Source organism: Arachis hypogaea, chromosome 3 (genome assembly GCF_003086295.3).
Source record: "Arachis hypogaea cultivar Tifrunner chromosome 3, arahy.Tifrunner.gnm2.J5K5, whole genome shotgun sequence".
Taxonomy (NCBI): Eukaryota; Viridiplantae; Streptophyta; class Magnoliopsida; order Fabales; family Fabaceae; genus Arachis; species Arachis hypogaea.
Window position 1 is genome coordinate 357,355 of NC_092038.1, and position 12,552 is coordinate 369,906.

The window sequence follows — 12,552 nt, forward strand, 5'->3', positions numbered from 1 at the left end:
AACATATACATTTACTTTTCAAGGTATATACCTGTTAGTACAAAGAAAGTTAGACCAAGTAATTTCGACAACAAACAATTAAGGTGGATATCCAGTATCAATTAGGCGACATGATAAGTAAATAGGAAGTTTTGGCCAAGGTGCCAACTAAAGAAAAAAGTAATAATTCTGGAAGTTGAAAAGATAGGAAAGCTCATCACTATAATATGGACTAGTATGGCAAAATAGTCGAACAAAAAGAAAGAAAAAAAAAACCACAAATAACACGTGTTTAAAATTTGAGCTTAATGGATAAAGCCAGTATGAACGTGGAGAACATTACTTGGTTCTCAAGTTGTGGTAAGAAAGTGGTTAGTAGTACTTGTAAAATAAATAATAGTAAGATCGTGGATAAGTCTAGATAATTAACGAGAAAAATTGTTTAAGGTTTTTTTTTCCTCTATAAATTGGAGAATTAAAAAACTTAGAAGGAGAACTTCTATTCAAATACCACAAATTATACTCGCCGGTCTTACGAACATAATAAAAGATCATAGAATACAAGTACGAAAGTAGTGTTAGAAATTAATTTACTTTTTGTTCGTCATTTTATTTAAGTATTTCTTTTTTTAGTTTGATTCTTTGGTTCAATTTCCAACTTTATTCATATTTAAGCAATTTCTTTTCTTAAGTTTCACTTTAAGTGTTGGATGTATATTTGATTTTATTTTAATCTTTATTTCTAGTGAATATCTATTTGTACAAGTTTTTTCATAATACAAGAGTTTTAGTATTTCTCTACTACATGCAAAGTTTATATCGATATTAAAATTGATAAATTTCGAATTGAGCTCTCTTCTATAAAGAGAGTCATATTTATTTTTTGAATTGAAATTATTTATACAAATTTAATTGGCATCTGTGTCAACATCAAATAAATATCAAATGAAATAAATTAGTCACTTATATAAAATATATATTAAAAAATTTAAAATTATATATATATATATTCATACAAAATATAAAATAATTGATTTTAATAATTTATTTTAATATATAAATAATTTTTTTAAACTAATATTTAGTGGTTGATTTTGATTTACCCATAATATAACATTTCTATTCTTGCGAACTCAACACACCGTCCTAAAGATCAATAATGTAGGACCAAGTACGCTAATAATCAAATACCATCAACGGTAAGAGAATGCAATGCTAGCCTTAAATCAAAGATACGATCGAATCCAATCTATTACATAAGGAAAGAGTTGAGATATGATCGTTCATGATTTCATCTTATCTTGTCTAAATCCCATACATTATTTTCCGAATGTGGGACTAGATCTGCTGACTTTCAATACCACATGAAATAAATAATTTTTAAATATTTAATATTTATTTTAAAAGTCAAACTTAGCAAATTTGACATCAAATTGAAAATAAAGTACCAAAGAATTTGCCAACAGTCACAATGCAAGGGTAACACACTAATACCTACGAATATCCATTAAAACCTGTTTTCACGAATAAATTAAGTAACAAGATAATTTTCCAACACTTTCTGAACATTAGAGAATAATTGAGATAATATTAAATGAATAGATTAGTTATTCTTAAATAAAAATAGTTTAGTAAATACACATTTGCGATAATAATTGATTCTATATTTATTAACTAATGCGTAAATGTCTAAATTATAAGCAACGGAGAGGAAGATATTATATTAATATCTGCTAGGATCGAAGTACACCATTTCATTTATTTATTAATTGGATTTGACCACACAATTGGAACATAGGCTTAAGTTAGTAGTAGTCAAATCAACTCATGAGTCAAACTCAATTTGTTAATTGTTTGATAAACTAAATTCGTCAATTGATGAGTCAAGTTTAAATCTAAAATTGAACTTATAAATTAAATGAATTGAACTTGAGTTTAGATAAATTCAACTCATTAGTTTGTGAGTTGTCTCGATTATATATATATATATATATATATATATATATATATATATATATATATATATATATATATATATATATATACGGAAAAGCTCTGCATACAAGCCCTATGCTTTACAAGTTTATTAAACAATAAATTTAAAATACGCGCTCCTCCACGTACGTTGAATACACGCGCTATATAATATCCCGCGTATATCTAACTTCCAAATTTAAAATATTTGTTTCCTTCTTCGTTTTCGTTATTTTGAGATTTGGTTGTTCTTCTTCTCGCGCGTCTTCCCTCATTCTTCTCCATCGATCTTTTCCTCTCCTTTTCTTACTGGTATGTTCTTCGTTTACGTTACCTTTTTCTCTCTCTGCAACTCGAGCTTCATTTTCTCTTTTGATTTGTTGTTTTCTGAAATCAAAGTTTGAACTCGTTTTGAAGATAATGGATCCTTCAAGCTCAGATTGTGTGCTGAATCCAGGCGAAGTGGATTATGAATTTGAATCTAACGAAGTTCCTGAGGTTTGATTTACAGTAATTTGTATAGCATTGTGTAGTTTAAAAATTGCTCAACATTGATTAATTACCTGGAATTTATAGCAGACGCTCGGGTGTAGATCAATTCTTCTTTGGGTGTATTTTAGCTAGAAGTGTGGGTGTATATACACTTTACTGGTTTTTTGTTATTTTTAATTTGAGTTGTTGTTGTTCAGGTGTATTATATCAGACATGATTGGGTGTGTTTTTAGTTTTTGACATGGTGTATTCTGCAGCCTGTGTATTGACAGTTTATGGCTTTAAAGGTCATTCTGTAGTTGAGTTGTTGCAGTTCGGGTGTATCATATTAGACATGATTGGGTGTATTTGTATCATATATATGGGTGTATTCACAGTTCTGACACGGTGTATTGTGCAGCCTCTCTCGGTTGTTGATGACGAGCTTGTTCCGAAGGTCGGAATGACCTTTACCACCCTTGAAGATGCCGGAAAATTTTACAGGAACTACGCCAAGGCTGCAAGTTTCTCTACAAGAGTTCGGTGCACAAATAGGAAGGGAAACGAGATTAAGAATCAACTGATTACATGTAGCAGAGAGGGAAATGGAAATCTAAAATATCTCCAACCGAGAAGACCAATCCGACAGCCGGTTTAAACTGTCCTGCAAGAACTTATATGCACACATTGAAGGATGTCGGTGCTTGGATCATTTCAAAGGTTGTGTTGGATCATTCACACCCCTGCTGTCCAAGCAAAGCAGAGATGCTCAAACAGCATAGAGAACTAAGCATGTCCATTCGTCGTACGATAGAGAATAACGATGAGGCCGGTATCAGACCAAGCAAAACCTACCAATCATTTGTTGCGGCTGCCGGGGGTCACCGCGAGTTAAATTTTATCGAAAAGGACGTGAGGAATTACATTACCAGGGAAGTGCGGAATGTTTCCGAACAAGAAGATGCAAAGGAATTCGGGAAATATTTCTTAAGAATGAAAGAGAAGAATCCGAATTTCTTTTTTGAGCTCGAACTCGAGGAGGATCAATCGATTAAACTGGCTTTTTGGGCCGACGCAAGAAGCAGAGCCGCCTTTGAGTATTTCGGAGACGTCATTTCATTCGACACCACCTACAATACAAACAGGTAACAAACTGTCCCTGTTTATGATGCTAAATTAATTTATTTTTACGAATCCCGCAGCACAGGTGTATATTGGCTGTCTCATTGGGTGTATTCGAAGCTTTTGTTGGGGTGTACCTAATGATTTTGCATTCTGGATCATGGTAATTCGTTTCAGGTATAATTTGGTCTGTGGTTCTTTTGTCGGAGTGAATCACCACGGTCAGTCAACACTTCTCGGATGCTCTTTGATGAAGAACGAAGAAATTGAATCATTCAAATGGGTATTTCAATGCTGGCTTCGTTGCATGGGAGGAAACGCTCCGAAAGGGTTTCTCACCGATCAGTGCGCATCAATGAAAAGGGCTTTAGAGTCCTGTATGCCAACAACAGTTCACCGCTGGTGTATTTGGCACATCATGAAGAAGATTCCAAGCAAATTAAACGGGTACAAGGCACATGCCGATATCGAACAACAAATGAGCCATGTTGTTTGGAACTCTCATAGCAAAGACTCATTCGATAGGAATTGGAACGATTTTCTGCTGAATTTTGGTCTTGCGGACAACAAGTGGCTTTCAGGTAATGTGTTTTTAAAATCTGCAACAGAGGTGTAAATTGTACGATCTCTCGGGTGTATTTTACCGTGTGTGTTTGGGTGTATTATGCAGATCTGTACGAAGACCGTCACATATGGGTTCCTATCTATCTGGATCACCACTTCTGGGCAGGGATGAGAAGCACACAAAGGAGCGAGAGCATGCATTCATTTTTTAACAAGTACATCACCCGGAACAGCTCGCTCATTCAGTTCGTCAAACAGTACGATAATTGCCTCGGAAGCAGGGAGCAAGCAGAGAGAGAATCAGATGCTGCAGATTTTCATACGGTCATACCGTGTGCAACCAAATCCTCCATTGAAGCTCAGTTTCAAGATGCGTACACTCACGCAAAGTTTAGGGAAGTCCAAGCACAATTCAGAGGAAAGGCGAATTGCATCACCAGATTAAAGAATTCCGCTCTAGGCTATTCAGTATACAAAGTCGGAAAACAAGTTTCCAGCTCAATATTCGACAAGTTCGCGGTTACCTACGACTCAGTTGCAGCTGAGGTAAAATGCCAATGCTTATTATTCGAGTCGAGAGGGATACTGTGCCGTCACGCACTAAGCGTGTTAAGTTTCGAACAAGTAAGCCAAGTGTCCCCTAGATATATACTGGAACGATGGAGCAAGAAGGTAAAGAGGCGACACACACACATCAAGAGCAGCCACGACGAGCCACTACCAATTGGTTTTTCGTTCGCAAAATATTTGCGAATTTGCCTCCGAATCAGAGGAGCTGACTGCAATTCTGCACTGTGCATACGATAACGTCATGGCCGAGATGAAAGCATTAAAAGGCAAAAGGAAGGGGACATCTTCTTTATCCCACGAAGACGCCAACTTGGAATCCGTTAACGAGCTTCAAAGCCCGCCAAGGATTCGAACAAGAGGACGTCCAAAAAACAGGCTAGGTTCAAAGCTGGAGAAACAGATTGCAAATGCCACAAAGAAGAAGAAGACGAAAGTTTTAAGCAAGGTAAATGTAATGTTCTTTAAATTTGTGGCGATTGAGTTTATTTTTCTAGTTAATAGTTTAGCTAATGTGTGAGTGTTATATTCAGATAAACCTGTTTGATGCTGCATCAGTGGCGCATTCAAATTGCAGCCAATATCAGGGACAAGTTATAAATTATCAGTTCAGGGTACCAGCAGCAGGGGATAACTCTTTGGGTGTATAGTTATAAAGAGTATGGGTGTAAAAGCACTGTTTCTTTTGGGTGTATTTTTGTTAATTCACAATTTACATATAGACACATATATAGATACATATAGAACAAAAGCTGTAAAAATTCACAGGTTATGGGCGTATATTTCAGTTGATATTTTGTTTATCGTCGTTGGCAAAAGGAACGCCATCTGTATGTAGAGGATGAATATCCTCTTGAACATCAGGTGTTCCTCTTTGTTGCCAACGCCGATTTCCATCATTTTATCGGTAAGACTTTTGAGGGTCTTACCCTAGAATCTTCTATAAATTATTTTGTCATCATCAGAAAGTTTCTTATAGTCAACTTTCTCAGGAAATAGATCTCCTACAAAAAGGAAGACAACAAAGCATCCAAGTCGGTTCAAATACACCCAAGCATCAACTTAATATACACCCAAGCAACAACTTAATATACACCTATAATTTTGAGCTAATTACCTGTTGCATTGATGCCAAGCACATCACCTATTTTTTTTGGGGTTATTTGGAAAGAACCATATCCTGTCTTCAGTCTGTTCTCCCCAAGTTTGAAGTTGTTTGCCAGCTCCCTTAAGAGTTGGTGATCCACCCTTAGTGGTGGGATGTGCATCAACCCACCGAATCCAAGATCCCTCACAATCGCCTTCTTCTCCTCAGTCATGTTTCTGAAGTTATCATTCAGGAGATGTGTGGCACATTTAAGGTCTTTTGTTTGGTTTCTTGCTGCCATTTTCTCTGAAACTAAAAATACACCCAAAGATATTAGTAATATACACCCATATATATATGACTCAGATAAACCCATTAATAACAATAAGATACACCCATTGATAACAGTAAGATACACCCATATATATGAGTCAGATACACCCAAAGATATCAACAAGATACACCCATTGATTACAGTGAGATACACCCATATATATTATTCAGATACATCCATATAGATATCAGTCAGATATCACTCAACCATGCTTCAATATCAAGCCACATTACAAGGTTAAGCAGTTTACACCCCCGAATCTACGGAATAAACCCCCAAAAATCAACAAAAATAGCAGGAGAACTTAGAACAACAACGTAGAACGACGTAGAACTTAGAAGAACGACGTAGAACTTAGAACATTGTAACAAAGAAGCAAGAATAATAGTAAACCCTAGAAGAACGACGTAGAAGAAAAGTAAAATATACAGGAATCTTAATGGACTTACGTTGAGTATTGTTGCTTTGTTTTATCTTCAGATTCTTCACGGAGAGTTTGATGGTGTTTTGATGGAGTTTTGGAACAACGATTTCTATATTTTGAACTTTGATTTTCGCTCGAAAATGGGAGGGTTTCGTTGTTTTGAAAGCGCCTTGAGAAATGGAAGAAGTGGAAGAAGTGGAAGAGTCTGCCATACGTAACCGTTCGAATGTTGAGCGCGTGATTTTGACGCGCCATGTTATCTCTCTTCATGCGCGTGAGTTCTCTTTGGGTTGGGCCAACTTGTATGCTTGTAGGCTTGTATGTGTAGCAGGCCCGATATATATATATATATATATATATATATATATATATATATATATATATATATAATTTATATATTAATAATTTTAATTATTTAAATTTTATATTTTTTATATATAATTTTGATATAAAACATAAGAAAAAATTTTATAATTATTGATCGATAAACAACATATAAAATTGATCTTTTTAAATATTTTTAAAAATATATAAGTTATAATTTATTGATATAAAATTATAGATTATGTTCTTATTATTTAAGCCAACTCGTGAGCTCTACCTAATTCGTGAACTTTTGGTGAGTCGAGCTTGAGCTTAAAAATATATACTATTTGATTTGATTTGATTTAACTATTAGTTGAAAATATTTCAGTTGTTTATCTTATTCATAGATTTATTATTTTAATGACTAATAAATTAATCAAATTAATTAATTAATACATAGAATAAATTTGGTTTAATAAATTAAAAGAAATAAATTAAAAAATACTAACATAATATTAAAATAAATAAATTAAAAAATACTACCAAATTAAATTGATATAAATTATAATAAATTATATGATATTTAAATATCTAATCAAATCAATTAGTTAATATAGTTAGTTTATCATAATAACTTATATTTAATGAGTTAAAAAAATAAATCGAAGACCACTTTCAGAAGCATATTACGTCATCTCCATCGTTAAGTACAAAAACCTAATTTTTATATATTATAGATTCTCTTTAGATCAGTATAACTATTATTTTGATTTTTTTTAAGTATATTTATAGAACTAAATAATGTAGAAATGAGTATTCTAGAAAAGAATTAAATAATATATAAGAACAATAATTACATTTAAATATATTAATTTATCAATATTCTATACAAAAAGGTTAAAATAATAACTATTATAAATCGAGAATAGCATTTATAAGCTTTCATTAAACCCATTTTAATTTGTAATTAGAACATAAAGAGTAATATTATATATATATATATATATATATATATATATATATATATATATATATATATATATATATATATATATATATATAATGCTCAAACGTGATGCATACTTCATTGATCAATATTTTAGTAAACCAAAGAAACAAACAATTAAGAAGATGATTGGTTCAAGGCTTAATAATATGTACGTGGTCTATGACAACTATATATATGATGCTTTAATTTGACCATGGGATTAGTTGAAGTCTTTCCAAAACTTACTATATACTAGTCTTGAAACAAAATCATAAAATATATAATATAAGAGTATATATAGTAATAATAAATTAAAACATAGCATATAGGATTGGAATCCTTCAATATTTTGTAGGGGATGGAAATAGCGTCCGTGAACATGTGATATTTAAAATAGAAATGAATTATATAAAAATGAGAAATGTGACTGAATTACGCCGAAAAATCTCAGCCGCTGGAGAGAAAAATAGACCCAACATATCTAGTAACTTGTTTAATTTCTGTTTCGTGGCATTTCAAATTGTCAAAATTTGCAATTATGATAGTGTACGCTACTACATTTAATTTGCTTCCAGAATTAACTCTTGCAAATTTCTAGAAATTTGACGCGGTTTGTAAGGCAGAGAACAAAATGAAAGAGTATGTAACATTTGTTTTCTCAATAAAATTTACCTAACATATATTCTTATTATTTTAAATTTTTATTTAATCAATATAAAATAATAATTAAAATTTTAAATTTTATATATTTTTAATAAAAAAATTTAAATTTACAATATTAGCACATGCTTTTAAAACAAAAGATAGATAAATCCTTCTCAATATTTAAGGGGAATGTATAGTGGTATGCATGTTTTAATAGGATCTCTAGCTCATTCATCGTAACTTGTGTAGGCGTGGAAAGTAAATGATTACTTTTAAGATACAAGTTCCAATTACTGTTTTACCCAAGAAATTAGGGCATTCTTCTTCCTATATCAAGTATGACGTGTTCTATATATATTGTCTATATATATTAAGTAATAAAATTGGTTAGTAAAAATAAAAAATTTTGAATGAATAATAGGAAAATAAAAAATGAACAGAAAATATTATATACTAATAAAAGTACTCTCATTTTACAAATTTTATTTTCCAAAATTATTCCACAATTTTAATAAAATTATTCTATAATTTTAATGGTATTTCATCGTAGTTCACCATATTTTATTAATATATAATATTTTTTATATATTTTTATATTCATATTTTTAAATAATTATTTATATAATTAATAAAAATAATAATTATTTTTTATAATATAATATTACATAATTAAATACAAATATAAAATTATTTCATACTTGCGGTGTATTAAGAGTAAATTCAACAATTATACCTTTTACCACTTTTTAGAGTTGACCAATTTGATCCATAAAACTTTAATTATGCCCATTATTGGTCAAAGTTCTTAATTTCTATATCATCTTTCTTCTTTTCATTAGGGGATGAACATTAGTATATTCTTATTTTTATTATATAAAAAATAATTATAAATAAGAGTGTTTAAATTTAAATTTATTTAAATTAAATTACTCATTCAGTCAAATTTAAATTAAAAATTAATTAAAACCCTACTAATTTATAATTGGATTAGTTAAATGTATGCATGCTTTTTATGGTAAGTAGACCTTTTAGTTGGAAAATTAATATTATTTTTAGTAATAACAGATTTTTTTGTATATTAAAAAAGAAACATATCTAACAAATTGGACAATAGGCAAATATTTTAAATTAATTGACTATTGTATGTATAGCTGAATATATATATATATATATATATATATATATATATATATGCTTATAAAAAAATTAATTTTATCTCTCACCATTTAATTTAAATCATTTTTAAAAAAATTGTAGGTACTATAAAAATGTTTATTAATTATTGATAAAAAAACAAAATTATGAATATTTGAAATTTTATTTTAATGAGACGGAAGAGTTTGGAGGAGTTGCATGGAAATTAATTGGGAATTGTCATGAAGAGAGAGAAAGAGAAAGTAGCCGAAAAACGAATGAAAAAGGTTGGGCCACAAGAAACAATAGAGTCACGTGGGCAAAATAATAAAAGGAAAGGGAAAGCAATGACGTAGTAGAAGAGTAGCTACTTTGTGTAGCGCACGCGTTAATTATGCCCCCTCCTCCTCCTTCTTAACCCCACTTGCCCTCTATATATATATATATACCTAATATGTACTCCCATCCCCCCAAATTCAACTAAAGTAAAAAACAAAGAAACAAGAAAGATGGAGATGCTGCATATCATGACTACTTCAGCCATGTCCACAGCCCTCTTCCTCTCCTTCTTTACTTTTACACTCTTTTTCTCTGTCTTCTCATTTCTCCTATTCATTTCTAGGATCAAGCCATGGTGTAATTGTGATACGTGTCGCACTTACCTTAATATTTCTTGGATTGCTCATTTTCCAAATCTCTGCGACTGGTACACTCACCTTCTTCGTGCTTCACCTACCGGAACTATCCACCTCCACGTCCTCAATAACACTATTACCTCCAATCCTAATAACGTTCAGCACATTCTCAAAACCAAGTTCCATAATTATCCTAAAGGCACACCTTTTTCTACTCTCCTTGGCGACCTTCTTGGCAACGGAATCTTCAACTCCGATGGCCATTCCTGGCAATTCCAGCGCAAGATGGCCAGCCTCGAGCTCGGCAGCGTCGCCATTCGCTCCTATGCCCTCCAAATCGTCAACCAAGAGATCCAAACCAGGCTGATTCCTCTCCTCCAATCGGTTTCCAATCAGCAAGATAAATTGTTGGACATTCAAGATATTTTTAGAAGATTTTCTTTTGACATTATTTGTAAATTTTCATTTGGAATGGATCCTGAGTGTCTCATTTCTTCTTTGCCGGAATCTAAACTGGCAGACAGCTTTGACCTTGCATCTAAACTCTCTGCAGAGCGAGCAATGTCACCGTCGCCGCTCATATGGAAGATGAAACGATTACTCAATATTGGTTCGGAGAAAAAACTGAAAGAAGCCATTGGAATAGTAGACAATGTGGCCATGGACATCATAAGACAGAGAAGGAGAGAGATGATGACTATGGCGAGTTTAAACAAATCGGATTTACTGTCTAGATTTATGGAAACTATTGAAGATGACAAATACTTGAGAGACATAGTTATCAGTTTCTTGCTGGCGGGTCGGGACACAATCGCAGCAGCGTTGACTGGATTTTTCATTCTGCTTTCGAAGAACCCGCATGTGGGGTCAACCATCCGGCAGGAGCTGGAGCGGGTGATGGAAGCGGATCAGGAATTGCCGACCTTTGAGCAAATGAGGAGCATGCATTACCTGAATGGAGCGCTTCACGAGAGCATGAGGCTGTTCCCTCCGGTTCAGTTTGATTCAAAGTATGCTCAAGAAGATGACGTCTTGCCAGATGGCACTTTTGTCAGGAGAGGGAGTCGGGTCACTTACCACCCCTATGCAATGGGTCGGATGGACACTATTTGGGGCCCCGATTCCGATCAGTTTCGACCCGAAAGGTGGTTGAATACAGATGGTGTTTTTGTTCAGCAGTGTCCCTTTAAGTACCCGGTTTTTCAAGCCGGGGTGAGAGTCTGTTTGGGAAAAGACTTGGCCTTGATGGAGATCAAGTCCATTGCCGCCGCCATGCTCCGCCACTTTGATGTCCGGGTTGTTGGGCCTAATACGGAGCCCTGCTTCGCTCCAGGCCTTACTGCCACTGTGCGGGGCGGGTTGCCGGTTCAAGTTACCCAAAGGTGTTGATCATGATGGTCATGAGATCCAAAAAAGAAAGCATCGATATTATTATGGACTTATTTATAGATACACAGATTATGTATATAATTTCGCAAATGAATTAATTAATGGCAAGCCAGCTTTTTCTTTTTAGTTTCAGTTGTAGATTTGGAAGTATATTATAGTATGCAAGAGCACATTGCATATTATTATTATATATATATTTTGGAATTATTGCCTTCTTTCTTTGGGTTGTGCAAGACTGCAAGTTCTACAAGCTTTTGGATTTGCTTCATGTTATATATAGAATTATGTCGAATGTGAGGAAGCTTTGAATTTGATAATTTGTCTTGAATTTAAATTTAGATTCCCCATGGATTGGGTATTAGAAGAAATATGTGAAAATGACATGCTTTACCTCGCACGTCACATCCATCCTATTTTGGCCTCATAATATTTTTCTTTTAATTTTTGACAACAAAGTTAACTTCTTCTCCTTTAGCATAATGACCTAATTAGTTTAGAGAAATATAGTCCAACAACAACTGATAATTCATTGTCTTTAGGACCGGAGAATCTCTATCTAAAATTGTCAACAAAATAAATAAATTACGATTCAATAGAGTTATGATGGTTTCCGCTTAATGAAATGATAGATGCTCATATTTTTTATTGTCAACTTAAGATATATATATTACGAATGTGGCAAACATTTGATGTTTTTCAATTGAATAAGGGTGTCGATCTAGTTGTTACTTAACTCTTTAAAGAAGAAGAAAAAACTAATAACTGAAAGTATTATTATTTTATAATTAAAATAATTGAGTATTGAAACTCCTTTTTGTGTTTACACTGCAAATTAATTATATTTAAATCATTTGATAATTGATACCTCTCTATTTTGTTGCCATCGATCAATACAAAAACAATTTTCATCTTTCCTTTTTGTCATGTTTTAAT

The 12,552-nt window shown here is 32.7% G+C and overlaps 1 protein-coding gene across 1 annotated transcript; it reads left to right on the plus strand.

The window, feature by feature from the left end:
* Positions 1–10,061: 10,061 nt before the first annotated feature.
* LOC112784739 (cytochrome P450 94C1) lies at positions 10,062–11,745 on the plus strand. The gene has a single exon (XM_025828047.3). The coding sequence runs from the start codon at positions 10,105–10,107 to the stop codon at positions 11,617–11,619; it is 1,515 nt and encodes a 504-aa protein (XP_025683832.1). The 5' UTR covers positions 10,062–10,104; the 3' UTR covers positions 11,620–11,745.
* The last annotated feature ends 807 nt before the right edge of the window (positions 11,746–12,552 follow it).